General features: G+C 41.9%; 2 protein-coding genes across 3 annotated transcripts in view; one reads left to right on the top strand and one right to left on the bottom strand.

Moving 5' to 3' along the window:
* LOC124113495 overlaps nucleotides 1–15,600 on the top strand; it is a 41,889-nt gene that overhangs the window by 24,530 nt on the left and 1,759 nt on the right. Inside the window, exons 5-9 of one of the 2 annotated variants that reach the window (XM_048397132.1) lie at nucleotides 10,142–10,279; nucleotides 12,288–12,371; nucleotides 13,246–13,338; nucleotides 14,568–14,649; nucleotides 15,394–15,483. In XM_048397132.1, the coding sequence (XP_048253089.1) occupies nucleotides 10,142–10,279; nucleotides 12,288–12,371; nucleotides 13,246–13,338; nucleotides 14,568–14,649; nucleotides 15,394–15,483 (487 nt within the window). The remainder of the gene's footprint in view (nucleotides 1–10,141; nucleotides 10,280–12,287; nucleotides 12,372–13,245; nucleotides 13,339–14,567; nucleotides 14,650–15,393; nucleotides 15,484–15,600) is intronic. The other variant, XM_048397133.1, reaches the window with a different exon arrangement.
* LOC124113494 lies at nucleotides 707–4,356 on the bottom strand. The gene is made up of 2 exons (XM_046473861.2): nucleotides 2,123–4,356; nucleotides 707–1,540 (listed from the first exon to the last, which is right to left on the bottom strand). The coding sequence occupies exon 1, from the start codon at nucleotides 3,901–3,903 to the stop codon at nucleotides 2,125–2,127; it is 1,779 nt and encodes a 592-aa protein (XP_046329817.2). The 5' UTR covers nucleotides 3,904–4,356; the 3' UTR covers nucleotides 707–1,540; nucleotides 2,123–2,124.

The following is a 15,600-nucleotide window of genomic DNA, read 5'->3' as shown; positions in this document are numbered from 1 at the left end:
TTTATTACAATCAGGAACGACGTTTCGGTGTAGGTTCTAACACCGTTATCAAGCAAGAACATGTTAGAACCTCCACCGACACGTCGCCCCTAATTGTAATAAAGAAGTTCTTCATCCATAAATATTATCCTCTCTAAGTACTCCAACTTCTAAATGCCTCTCAAAGAAGTGATACAACACTGTGAAAGAATATCAGCAAGGTGAATATTCCTCTCCAACTTATCTGTATAATCTGACAATTCATAGTTCACTTGAAATATTATGTGTGTACTCGCTAATACTATTGGAGGACATATAGGACATTCCTTCCTTCGTTAATATAGGGGCGGTCGGGTAGCCTAGTGGTTAAAGCGTTCGCTCGTCACGCCGAAGACCCGGGTTCGATTCCCGAAATGGGTACAATGTGTGAGGCCCATTTCTGGTGTCCCCGCCGTGATATTGCTGGAATATTGCTAAAAGCGGCGTAAAACCACCCTCAGTCACTCACTCGTTAATATAGCTGGTATAGTACAGGGTCGTGTTTACTGGTTGAGCAATGGCACAACCCCGTGTAGTTTGCAACATGGAACATGCAACGTGGGGTTGAGAAGCGATCGTTTTGCGTGTTCTGATGCAGGACAGTCGATTAGCTTTGAATGCCTCATCTCGAGATGGTTTCTCATCGTTGAGTGGTTCCGCCTTCAAAAGAAGACCGTATGACACAAAGTTAATAAACAAGTGTTTATTTGTCCAAAGTGACTGTAAATATGATTACACGTCGAGTATCCAGAGGAGTTACACGTCTCTTACAAGGGAGGTAACTCACGTACGTCTGGGAGATAACTCCTCTGGGTAATCGACTACTAGTTTACTACTCGAGTAATGTCTCTACCTGCATCGTACTCGAGTGCCCGGATGCACATTTCACACCTTCCCATATGGATATAAATGGTGGAAGTGAAGCCTCTCTTCATCTGCATTTCTTGTAGACTCACCCGTATATAGGTTAATAAAAACAACATATTTGTTGACTCTCGCGTGTAGGTTAATGAAACCAACATTTCTTATACACTCACGCGTGTTGCTTAATAATACCATGATTCAAGTGTTTAAGTTAATAAAACCAACATTTCTTATAAACTCTCGCGTGTAGGTTAATAGAACCAACATTTCTTATAAACTCTAGCGTGAAGGTTAATAAAACCAACATTTCTTATAGACTCACGCGTGTAGGTTAATAAAACTAACACTTCTTATAGACTGATCTGTCGAAGATTCACCCGCAATACTTATATTTGTTACCTGTAAATATTAATCGAGCGCTTCAATCAAGTTGTCATTTACTGTCATCCTAAATAACGCTACAATGTACACTGGCACATAACATATCTGATGGGAATGTGCACGGATGAGGGTCCGCGTTAAGTGTCAGCTGGAGGAATGTTAGGTATCAAGTGTCGAGACGCTCGTGGAGTCTGCAGGGAGAAAGGGCATTGTGGCGTCACAGCAGGGTGCAGCGAGGGGTGTCAGTCTGATTGTCCTCCTGTGTGGAGGGCGTCGCCTGTAACACAGGGATGACATTTGCACGTCATTGTTAACTTTCTGAAACTCCTTGTTGTCATATTGTGTTATCAATATTACTCATCATTATTGGCCGGGGTAGCCAATTAATATTTCACCCGTGTCCCCTTTATTAATAGCTTTATTAATAGTTTTTACAAGCCCTCACGCGATCAGGCGATGAAGACAACGAGACCATATCATTCACACAAACTAAGCCGATAAATTCAAACTTTAATATATTTGTGGGCATGCCAAATCCAAAAACAGCCCGAATTCTAAGTCGAAAATCAAGATGTCAAAGGACACATTGCATTGTGCTCACGGACCAATCTGGTTTCTTGTTACTATTTCCACTACCTCTTCAGGGGCATAGGGTAGCCTAGTGGTACAAGCGTTCGCTCGTTACGCCGAAGGCCAGGGTTCGATTCCCGACATTTGCACAATGTGTGAGGCCCGTTTCTGGTGTCCTCTGCCGTGATATTGCTGGAATATTGCTAAAAGTGGCGTAAAACCAAACTCACACACTTCCTCTTCATCAACGTCCTACCAACGTCACTCCTGTTTCTGCAGCATCACCTACCTTCATATCCCGAGAGTGTAGAGCTTCCTGATGCTGGTCTCCAGGGGTTTCAGTGAAGCTTCGATCTTGTTAGCCGAGTCCAGGAGGACCTTGACAATCACCGGCCTCTTCCAGTTCTCACATACATCGAAATCAGTCGGCAAACAGGACAGATTCAACAAGAATGGTGACGGGGGTGGCGGGATACTCGCTGTTCTTTTTGGAAGGTGAATGTCATAATGTGGTAGACCTCCCACAATGCTTCGTAGAAGCTCCATCTTGTCATCCTGCCCAGTGAGTCGGCCAACTGCATCCCTGACTTCATCAACCGTCTCTGCAAACTTAACAACCATGTCAGTCACTCTCAGTGCGTCGGTTCTAACTACCCTGGGTGCATCTCCGACTTCAACCACGTAGACATAATCCGACAGACCAAGGTAGGAAGCGAGGGATGCTGTAGTCTCCACACACCTGTTCCAGAACACCCAAGGGTTGTACGTATCCAACACAGACGCTATAGCCATGGCAACCGATTTGATGTGGTTCACTACGACTTGGCTCTCTAACCACAGAGACACCACAGCTAACACCTGCTCGTCTACTGCTGGACATGTCATTATGTCAGCGTGTCCTGTGAACCTTGTAACCTGGGGCTCGTCCGAGGGGGGCTGTGGAAACACCTCTACAGACTTTGTATTCCCAAACAGTTCCACAACAGGGCAGTAGGACTTTTCACCAAGGTTAATGAATCCAACCTGTTTGGTGTTATTCACGAACACGCACAGATGTTGCTCGATCGGCACAAGGCTGATGACGTTCCCACAAACGCCATCCTCATTCCCAAGATCCATCGTCCGGAATCGGTTGTCTCGTGTGACGCTGGCAGGTATTGTATCTACATGAATTATTGCAGGATCTTCTGTACACAGGCCAACCCGCAGGTGCCCCGAGGCTGACAGTTGAATACCGGTCAGCTTGAACTCAACCTCCACCCCAGGAGCTACTGGTGTCCGCGTGAAACACACATACCCTCCCTTGCTGCCGAGATTGGAGGAGGTGGATGTGCGAGTGGCTTTGGTTTCCGTTGTAGTGACGTTGGAGCCGTGGACGTCATGGAATGTGTTGTTAATTACTTCTGCCGAAGTTACCTGACCAAGAAGTTCAATGAAAGCCCACATGGGCGTGGCTTCGGTGTCTGTCCATCCCTTATAAGGAAACTCCTGCTTATCATCCTTACTTGAACAGAATGTGATCTTTCCATTTGAGAAGGAGAAGAAGATCACAGCATTTGGGTATGCACACGTGTCCATGAAAGGGTCACAAATGATGAAATCATCGCAGGATTTAACACTGAGCACTGGCTTCTGTAAAACGGGGGTACCTTTGAGGCGAGTTGGGTCTCTTTTCAGGAACCCAAGTCTGAATTTTCCGTGTTTTCCCTCAAATGTTTCCAATATCCTAAAATGCACGGCTTTGTCATCTGAGATGCTTTCACTGACGAAACATAACCCATGCTGATAGCCTTGACCTGTGCGCTCTGCACGCGTGTTGCCCTGACAAAGGGAAATATCACTGCCATGAATCACGTCGTCAAACGTCCGCTCTGTCCCGCGACTCTCATTGGCGCTTTGGTTAATAGTCACAGATTTGGCACGGGAAATGTTGAACAATCTTCCAATGCATGTTTTATTACTTGTAATGGTTAAATTTTGTAGATTGCCAACGGTTTCTGATGATTGTTCAATCTTCTCGAAATCTGTTTCATCGTCAGGCTCTAAACTGCCGTGTCCTCCCTCCGCCATTATAGCCTGTTTACCAGGCGAGGTTAACCGCCGACAGCAGGTACATCTCTACATGACGTTGACCGACATGCACGACCATCTAACAATGTTATCAAACAATACATATGTGAATTTCACACGACATTAAACCAATCTTTATGAAAACACAGACATTGTTCTCCCCAACTGCATTAATTCACGTGACCTATATAGGCTTTTAAGTCAGACACAACTGGAGCAATGCTATCAAGTCTATATGCTCACCATACTGTTTGCAAGCGGTGTTGATGTCGATGCTGTGTGCAATTAGTGCTGTTAACGGTGCTGCATCCAGTGTCAAACCAGCACCACGCGTGACAGCCGCCAAGTTGCGTGTATGCAATATTTCCAAATCAAAACAAACACAGCAGTTTTACCGTGGGGAAAATGGCGGCTTCCGACATGGCCACTCAGCGATCGAAACTAGGGGATTCCCCTCATTCGTCACAACTCGCCCATTTCCGTAACCTGCAAGTAGACTCGTCCCCCTATCGATGAATGTTATGTGCGAAAATACGACAAACCAATCTGAATGCGCGTATGATTTCAAGTTCTTCGTCAAAGAATCCCTCAGAAATAATTTGTCATTTTATATATGTCTTGCATCTAAAAATATACCCAAGACACAGTTAAATGTGTTCAATCATACTGTAGAATTCCGCATGTCCCGCTGTGCTGTAGCTTGCATCTGAAATATATATAATACATGGGGAAATATATGTGAACCATCACGCAAAGAGTTGACAATTGTTTTAGGTATGCCCGTTTGCGCTAAGACGGAACCCGGTCAAAAAAAATGGCCATGAGAGGGGCACGAGTAGCTATTCGGCTTGTCCCGGAATAACACGAGTTGGTCACGAATGGGATTCCCCTTTTACACAGCTGTGACGACATAATTATGCAGTTCGCTCAACATTACATAAAAGAACCAGCTGGTTAATATAAGTTACGACACACACGAACACGTCGACAGTCTATAGTCTACATAGTCAGATGAACTCATACACGACTGTTATATGACGTCAGACAAACAAAAGGATTTTGTCATCGGTGTAACTAAATATACTTATTCAAACTTCACAATAACAGTCGCGAACTAGTGCAATATCACGTCCAGCGGGGACGTTGACACTCGAGAGCTCTGAATTTACACATGTAACGAGTTTCGTGCATCTTATTGGCATGTATTCTGATACATCCTCCTAAACATTTACCCTTTCAACTGTCTTGCATTTAAATGTCAAAACAGATATATTTGGAACACAGCAATACAGTCCCTTCATTTACTACCCTCCAGTGGGTTACTAAGAGTTGGCCTCATGTAAGATGTCGTCCAGATGAAGGTGAAGGTCGAGGGACCTAGGCAGCATCACCAGCTCGTTCCAGGCACCTTACAGCTTGATGTATACACAGGCACTCTGCACCCCTTCATATGTCCTGGAGCTACACAGACCTTGTAATACAGAGCTATACAGAGCTATACAGAGTAATTCAGAGCTATACAGAGTAATACAGAGCTATACAGAGCTATACAGAGTAAAACAGAGCTATACAGAGTAATACAGAGCTATACAGAGCTATACGGAGTAATACAGAGCTATACAGAGTAATACAGAGCTATACAGAGTAATACAGAGCTATACAGAGTAATGCAGAGTAATACAGAGCTATACAGAGCTATACAGAGCTATACAGAGTAATACAGAGCTATACAGAGTAATACAGAGTAATACAGAGCTATACAGAGCTAAACAGAGCTATACAGAGTAATACAGAGCTATACAGAGTAAAACAGAGCTTATACAGAGCTATACGGAGTAATACAGAGCTATACAGAGTAATACAGAGCTATACAGAGTAATACAGAGCTATACAGAGTAATACCGAGTTATACAGAGCTATACAGAGCTATACAGAGTAATACAGAGCTATACAGAGTAATAAAGAGCTATACAGAGTAATACAGAGCTATACAGAGTAATAAAGAGCTATACAGAGCTATACAGAGTAATACAGAGCTATACAGAGCTATACAGAGTAATACAGAGCTATTCAGAGTAATACAGAGCTATGCAGAGTAATACAGAGCTATACAGAGTAATACAGAGCTTATACAGAGCAATGCAGAGTAATACAGAGCTATACAGAGTAATACAGAGCTATACAGAGTAATAAAGAGCTATACAGAGCTATACAGAGTAATACAGAGCTATACAGAGCTATACAGAGTAATACAGAGCTATACAGAGCTATACAGAGTAATACAGAGCTTATACAGAGCAATGCAGAGTAATACAGAGCTATACAGAGTAATACAGAGCTATACAGAGTAATACAGAGTAATACAGAGCTATACAGAGCTATACAGAGTAATACAGAGCTATACAGAGCTATACAGAGCTATACAGAGCTATACAGAGTAATACAGAGCTATACAGAGTAATACAGAGCTATACAGAGCTATACAGAGATCTACAGAGTTATACAGAGCTATACAGAGTAATACAGAGCTATACAGAGTAATACAGAGCAATGCAGAGTAATACAGAGCTATACAGAGTAATACAGAGCTATACAGAGTAATAAAGAGCTATACAGAGCTATACAGAGTAATACAGAGCTATACAGAGCTATACAGAGTAATACAGAGCTATACAGAGCTATACAGAGTAATACAGAGCTTATACAGAGCAATGCAGAGTAATACAGAGCTATACAGAGTAATACAGAGCTATACAGAGTAATACAGAGTAATACAGAGCTATACAGAGCTATACAGAGTAATACAGAGCTATACAGAGCTATACAGAGCTATACAGAGCAATACAGAGCTATACAGAGCTATACAGAGTAATACAGAGCTATACAGAGTAAAACAGAGCTTATACAGAGCTATACGGAGTAATACAGAGCTATACAGAGTAATACAGAGCTATACAGAGTAATACAGAGCTATACAGAGTAATACCGAGTTATACAGAGCTATACAGAGCTATACAGAGTAATACAGAGCTATACAGAGCTATACAGAGCTGAACAGAGAGTGCTGGAATTCAAAGCGTCTTGGTGCTTTCCATGTATAGACTGGTCCATGTATGGTCCTCAGGGCGTCTACACAATAACTGCACTACACGTGCTCCACACGGCACAAATCAACTGCTGACCGTATCTGTGCGTCAGCTAGTATCACCGTGTCGTATTTATATTTGGATATACATTTACCTTAATGTTTACACACACAGATACGTTTATACGTATATTTAATGCGGATGTGCATTGACAGTGATGTTTACATTGACAGTGATGTTTACATTGACAGTGATGTTTACATTGACAGTGATGTTTACATTGACGGTGATGTTTACATTGACGGTGATGTTTACATTGACAGTGATGTTTACATTGACAGCGATGTTTACATTGACAGTGATGTTTACATTGACAATGATCTCTACATTGACAGTGATGTTTATATGTGGATGTGCATTGAGAGTGATGTTTACATTGACAGCGATGTTTACATTGACAGTGATGTTTACATTGACAATGATCTCTACATTGACAGTGATGTTTACATGTGGATGTGCATTGACAGTGATGTTTACATTGACAGTGATGTTTACATTGACGGTGATGTTTACATTGACAGTGATGTTTACATGTGGATGTGCATTGACAGTGATGTTTACATTGACAATGATGTTTACATTGACAGTGATGTTAACATTGACAGTGATGTTTACATTGACGGTGATGTTTACATTGACGGTGATGTTTACATTGACAGTGATGTTTACATTGACAGTGATGTTTACATTGACAGCGATGTTTACATGTGGATGTGCATTGACAGTGATGTTTACATTGACAATGATGTTTACATTGACAGTGATGTTTACATTGACAGTGATGTTTACATTGACGGTGATGTTTACATTGACGGTGATGTTTACATTGACAGTGATGTTTACATTGACAGCGATGTTTACATGTGGATGTGCATTGACAGTGATGTTTACATTGACAATGATGTTTACATTGACAGTGATGTTTACATTGACAGTGATGTTTACATTGACGGTGATGTTTACATTGACGTTGATGTTTACATTGACAGTGATGTTTACATTGACAGCGATGTTTACATGTGGATGTGCATTGACAGTGATGTTTACATTGACAATGATGTTTACATTGACAGTGATGTTTACATTGACGGTGATGTTTACATTGACAGTGATGTTTACATTGACGGTGATGTTTACATTGACAGCGATGTTTACATTGACAGTGATGTTTACATTGACAGTGATGTTTACATTGATAGTGATGTTTACATTGACAGTGATGTTTACATTGACAGCGATGTTTACATGTGGATGTGCATTGACAATGATGTTTACATTGACAGTGATGTTTACATTGACAGTGATGTTTACATTGACGGTGATGTTTACATTGACGGTGATGTTTACATTGACAGCGATGTTTACATTGACAGTGATGTTTACATTGACAGTGATGTTTACATTGACAGTGATGTTTACATTGACAGCGATGTTTACATGTGGATGTGCATTGACAATGATGTTTACATTGACAATGATGTTTACATTGACAGTGATGTTTACATTGACAGTGATGTTTACATTGACAGTGATGTTTACATTGACAGCGATGTTTACATTGACAGTGATGTTTACATTGACAGCGATGTTTACATTGACAGCGATGTTTACATTGACAGTGATATTGACAGCGATGTTTACATTGACAGTGATGTTTACATTGACAGTGATGTTTACATTGACGGTGATGTTTACATTGACGGTGATGTTTACATTGACGGTGATGTTTACATTGACAGTGATGTTTACATTGACAGTGATGTTTACATTGACAGTGATGTTTACATTGACAGTGATGTTTACATTGACAATGATCTTTACATTGACAGTGGTGTTTACATTGACGGTGATGTTTACATTGACAGTGATGTTTACATTGACAGTGATGTTTACATTGACGGTGATGTTTACATTGACAGTGATGTTTACATTGACAGTGATGTTTACATTGACAGCGATGTTTACATGTGGATGTGCATTGACAGTGATGTTTACATGTGGATGTGCATTGACAGTGATGTTTACATTGACAGTGATGTTTACATTGACAGTGATGTTTACATTGACAGCGATGTTTACATTGACAGTGATGTTTACATTGACAGTGATGTTTACATTGACAGCGATGTTTACATGTGGATGTGTATTGACAGTGATGTTTACATTAACAGTGATGTTTACATTGACAGTGATGTTTACATTGACAGTGATGTTTACATTGACGGTGATGTTTACATTGACAATGATCTTTACATTGACGGTGATGTTTACATTGACAGTGATGTTTACATTGACAGTGATCTTTACATTGACAGTGATGTTTACATTGACGGTGATGTTTACATTGACAGTGATGTTTACATTGACGGTGATGTTTACATTGACGGTGATGTTTACATTGACAGTGATGTTTACATTGACAGTGATGTTTACATTGACAGTGATGTTTACATTGACGGTGATGTTTACATTGACAATGATCTTTACATTGACAGTGATGTTTACATTGACAGTGATGTTTACATTGACAATGATCTTTACATTGACAGTGATGTTTACATTGACGGTGATGTTTACATTGACAGTGATGTTTACATTGACGGTGATGTTTACATTGACGGTGATGTTTACATTGACAGTGATGTTTACATTGACAGTGATGTTTACATTGACAGTGATGTTTACATTGACGGTGATGTTTACATTGACAGCGATGTTTACATTGACAGTGATGTTTACATTGACAGCGATGTTTACATGTGGATGTGCATTGACAATGATGTTTACATTGACAGTGATGTTTACATTGACAGTGATGTTTACATTGACAATGATCTTTACATTGACAGTGATGTTTACATTGACGGTGATGTTTACATTGACAGTGATGTTTACATTGACGGTGATGTTTACATTGACGGTGATGTTTACATTGACAGTGATGTTTACATTGACGGTGATGTTTACATTGACAGTGATGTTTACATTGACAGTGATGTTTACATTGACAGTGATGTTTACATTGACAGCGATGTTTACATTGACAGTGATCTGTACTTATTGATGTACGTGTAATGTTTCCCTATTTTCAGTATGTGGGGACTACTGGTTTGGGGAACAATGCAGCAGCCGCTGCAACTGCATCAACACGAACGAGGTCTGCGACAAGACGGACGGCAGCTGCATCAGCGGACAGAGGTCGACGACGACGACGTTAAGGCCGTCGTCGGGTAAGATAATGCCTCTGTAATATGATAGAGGTGTCAGGATGAAGCACCTTCCCTGCACCAAGGGGTGTGGGTCATGGATAGTGGAATACAAAATCAATCAATGATTGAATCAATCCATCATTATTCATGGTACTGAGGCCTATAGTACATTTTCTGGGGCGTGTAACAAATTCATACATTTTACTTAGTTTCATAGCATGATAAATGAACATAGATCACATGTCATTTATTTACAGAATTTGTTACCGTTTGGGTTGTGATAGAAAAGGTTATTTAGATGTGTTGCTCTTAAGTCATTATACACTGGACATACACATAAAAAGTGATATTGATCTTCAGTACAATAAGTTTTACAAATCCTACAAAGTCTGTGTTCTCTTGCAATACCTTCATATCTGCCTGTTACAATAAATAGATCATGTGAGCCACAACGAAATCGAGAAGAAGCTGTTCTAAACTTATGTAAATTTACACATAATAGAAAAGGTTCTGGCATAATAGTAGTCTTAAATGTAGTGTAGTAATTGGAGAAAGAATCATGCCATTTTGGGATGTACGTATCTTTGAAGGTCTGTGTCAAACGATCAAACGGGTGAAGAAATTCTGTGGCATATCTACATGTAGCGGAGAGAGAGAGAGAAAGAGAGAGAAAGAGAGAGAGTGAGAGAGAAAGAGAGAGAGAGAGAGAAATATGTTTCATGTTTCATGTTTCATGTTATCTCATCAGCAGGCTTCTGTGGCTTTTTACATGTATCAGGTATTTCTGCTTACACGAAGTCACTAACGTATTTATATTTATTTCATGTTTTGTCAATAACGAATAATTGTATGTTCTTTGAGAAACAGTGTCACGTGATATGTCTGTCTTACTAACTACATTGTAATAACAAATAACATCTTGAAGCATGCAGCTATTAATAACAATTTAACAATGTTATGCCTTCTTTCTTGCACTTATTGAAGCTAATCTCTCCATGCTTGGCCCCCGCTCTATGAAGGTTCACAATCCCATGAACTCACACAAAGTGACAGTCAATTCTTGCTAGTTTTTATCACTATCTTTTTACCTCGAAGGATGCAGGCCCAGATCTATACACAATTTTCACTACGTTGACTTCGTGTTTACACTGACAACCATACGACAGCAAGTTGAATCGCGAAATAAAATAGTTCCACAAAAAGGGAGGTGAGATATGAGCGCATGGATGCACAACTGGGTCTTCAGGAACATCTGACACAACACATGCATTCCAATAATATTCATTGGGTCTGTCATTGGGGCTGTTTGGCTTGCTAGGTTTGTTAAGAACAACCTCAGTGATGCATGTCACTATATAAGTGCAATAATCTTGGACGCGACGTTAAACCCCATTTCACCTCATCTCACCTCACCTCACCTATGCGTCACGTCAGCCGTTTATAAGTTGTATATATAGAAGAATGGCTAGTAATGTCCAATAATGGCCAGTAATGTCCAATAATGGCTAGTAATGTTCAGTAATGGCTAATAATCTCCCTGTCGGATTCCGAGCGGGGTATTGGTTAAATACATACATTAAAATATGCCTTCTTTCTTGCACTTATGAAAAGCAGTAACGTAATATATTCCTGCATTTATACATAATTTACAGTAATACTATGTAGATCGTACATGCTTTAGACCCCCGGGCCCCATCGTACAAAACAACCTTAGCGCTACGACTGTCGTAAGTCTATGTCAAGGTATGGGAGTTACGATCACCTTCGCGCTAAGATCGCTTTGTACAATGGTACCCAGGCTGTCGTTAATGATCTTAGCGCTAAGGTGATCGTTACACCCATACCTTAACATTGACTTACGACAGTCGTGTCACTAAGGTTGTGTTGTAGAACGGAACCAGGTCAGTGTGTCGCTATCAGTCCTGGTGTGTCTGACAGCCACAATGCACGTGACCAGGATGAACACGAGCTAATCTACAGTAATACTAATGACCAGACAATGTCAATTTTCCAACTTTTCTTTGCTTAGACACTTCGACAACATCAACAGCATCAACAACAAAATCAACGAAAACAACAACAACAACAACAGCAAAAGGTGGCCCAACATCTGGTGAGTACTGACAACAGCCCATGGTTCACAGGTAGTACATGAAGTAGCGACCAGACCATGTTTTTTGTTTTGTTTTTCTTGTTGTTTAACGCCGCACTCAGCAATATTCCAGCTATATGACGGCGGTCTGTAAATAATCGAGTCTGGACCAGACAATCCAGTGATTGACAACATGAGCATCGATCCACGCAATTGGGATACGATGACATGCATCAACCAAGTCAGCGAGCCTGACCACCCGATCTTGTTCGTCGCCTTTTACGGCAAGCATAGTCGCCTTTTACGGCAAGCATGGGTTGCTGAAGACCTATTCTAACCCGGATCCCCAGCCCGTGTGTGTGTCTGAACGCCTCGACCGACCCCACGTGTATACGCAAGGACTGGTCACTCCAGGTGGCATATTCCCGAGGCAAGAGAGTTAACTGACTATAAAAGTCCAGTTTCCACACTTGCCGAACTTGGCTGGTATTATGGAGTTACATTTTGGCTGGACTGACGAGTCTGTGCATAGTCCAATCAAAATCGCGCAACAAAATCGAAATCTTGTCGGTAAACTGTGGTGCCGATTTTGGTCGATTGCAGGATTTGAAAAGCATGTGCACACATATTTTTCAAATCTTTTCATGTTATTAATCAAGGTGCTCATGTGAGTTGATGCACTTCGCGATGCAACGTCACTGACAAAGTGAAGTTAATTCCTTAATTAATAAAATAAAATAAGCTCTACCTGCAGCAACTGACAGAATATTGAGAAATGCTGATATACCCGTTCTGGAGCCTGTCCATTATCCCGGTAGAACGTGGTTTAGATTACAAAATTGACAGAGGACGATTACTGTGATCGAAAATAAGGAACAACTTACGTCTTGCACAGCTGATGGCGGCGGGACGACAAAGACGATGGCAGCCATCACGGTACCTGGTGGCGGATCTCAAGATAGGAGCCAGGAACCTGCTGTCTCCCTCGGTAAAACATTTACAGATATGACTGATCAGATTCACCGTTATTCCTTCTGCTTGTCAGCAACTTTTCTAATTGGAAAGACGTCAAGCAAAGAAATATCAAAAATATACATAGCGTTATATTGAGTAAAATGTGAACTTGTAAAAGATCGGGTATGCTTCATGCTCGAGGAGGGGGGGAGGGGTGGGGGGCACGGGTGGCCCAGTCGTCTAAGGCGCCGCAATTCGACGTGCACGCAAGAAACCTATGATTGTGGGTTCGAATCCCGGTTCACCCTGATTACGTTTCTAGGTTTGTCAGCACCATACCCGTGCTCGTGGGTTTCACCGAAGTTTTTGTTTGTTTGTTTGTTTGTTGTTTAACGCCGCACTCAGCAATATTCCAGCTATATGACGGCGGTCTGTAAAATAATCGAGTCTGGACCAGACAATCCATATCTGTAAGCATCCATATCTGTAAGCATCAATCCACGCAATTGGGATCGATGACATGTATCAACCAAGTCAGCGAGCCTGACCACCCGATCCCGTTAGTCGCTTTTTACGACAAGCATAGTCGCCTTTTACGGCAAGCATGGGTTGCTGAAGACCTATTCTAACCCGGAATCTTCACCGAAGTTGTAAACGTCAAAGACCCGCATCACTTCGGGGTTTCCTCCCAAATTTAGCTGACACGCCGTGATATAACTGGAATACTGTTAAAAGCGGCGTTAAACCCAACTCACTCACTCACTCATGCTCTAGGGTAAAACGTAACTGGAATTTTTTTTGTCATTATCTTACGGGTCATGAGCCATGATGGTTGAGAGTGTCACAGGTGTTTATTTTTAATACATGTATCACTTATAAAGTCGCAAGGTTCAAGATTAGATTTCAAAGTCATTATACATAGGCAGCAGAACAAATACCGTGGGATGTCCATCTGCAATATGGACACAATGGCCATCACGCTGTGTGTGTATGTCTTGTGTCCTGACGTCATGTTCCGTGTCGTGACGTCATGTCCTCTGTCTGTAGTATACGATGCTGTCATGACGTCATGCTGTGCACTTATAATACAGTTGGGTGGGCATTTTGTGAGTTTTTTGCATCAATAAAACTTTTTCACATGTATTTGGAAATTACATTACAAGCATCCCAATGGAATTACATACCTTTGCCTTGATTATATAGGGAATGTTGTACATGAACTTTGACACACAAGTAGTATATACACCGATGTATGTTGTCCAGGTGCCATAGCTGGAGTTGTGTGCGGTGTCCTCTTGGGTTTCGCTGTCGTCGTGGTTGCCGTCGTCCTGTTGGTACTCAAACTGTGAGTGGCAAAACTTCACATGTTTTTGGAAAAGTTGAATTCGGAGGGGTGTCTGTGGGTAGGAAAGAGCTCTGGGTTGGGGTGGGGGTAGCACAGAGGGTCCGTGTGGGGGTGGGGTTAGAAAAGTGAGTCTGTGTGGGGTGGGGTTAGAATTGTGAGTCTGTGTGAGGGTAGGGTTAGAACACTGGATCTGTGTTGGGGTGGGGTTATAATTGTGAGTCTGTGTGTGGATGGGGTTAGAATAGTGAGTCTGTGTGGGGATGGGGTTAGAATAGTGAGTCTGTGTGGGGATGGGGTTAGAATAGTGGGTCTGTGTGGGGATGGGGTTAGAATAGTGTGTCTGTGTGGGTGGGGTGGGGTTAGAATAGTGAGTCTATGTGGGGCGGGGTTAGAAAAGTGAGTCTATGTGGGGCGGAGTTAGAATAGTGGGTTTGTGTGGGGGTGAGGTTAGAAAAGTGTGTGTGTGGGGGGGGGGGGGGGGGGGGGGGGGGGGATGGGGTTAGAATAGTGGGTCTGTGTGTGGGTGGGGTTAGAAAAGTGTGTGTGTGTGAGGAAGGGGTTAGAATAGTGGGTCTGTGTGGGTGGGGTTAGAATAGTGGGTCTGTGTGGGGGTGAGGTAAGAAAAGTGTGTGTGTGTGTGGGGGGGGGGGGGGGGGGGTGGGGGGGGGTTAGAAAAGTGAGTCTGTGTGAGGGTTTGGGTGTCGTTTGGGAATGACTAACTCATTTTGAATTTTGTGTTTTTAGTCGAAAACGAAAGCCTGTCACTGTGTTTTCAAAGGAGAAGTCTGTGAACGCACCTCCAATGACAATATCGATGCCACCGCCGTCTGAATTGTGAGTCTGTGTGAGGGTGGGGTTAGAACACTGGATCTGTGTGGGGGTGGGGTTATAATTGTGAGTCTGTGTGGGGATAGGGTTAGAATAGTGAATCTGTGTGGGGATGGGGTTAGA

The sequence above is a fragment of the Haliotis rufescens genome, unplaced genomic scaffold (assembly GCF_023055435.1).
Source record: "Haliotis rufescens isolate VD_foot unplaced genomic scaffold, xgHalRufe1.0.p SCAF_16, whole genome shotgun sequence".
NCBI lineage: Eukaryota > Metazoa > Mollusca > Gastropoda > Lepetellida > Haliotidae > Haliotis > Haliotis rufescens.
This window is presented reverse-complemented; position numbering and strand designations above follow the sequence as displayed.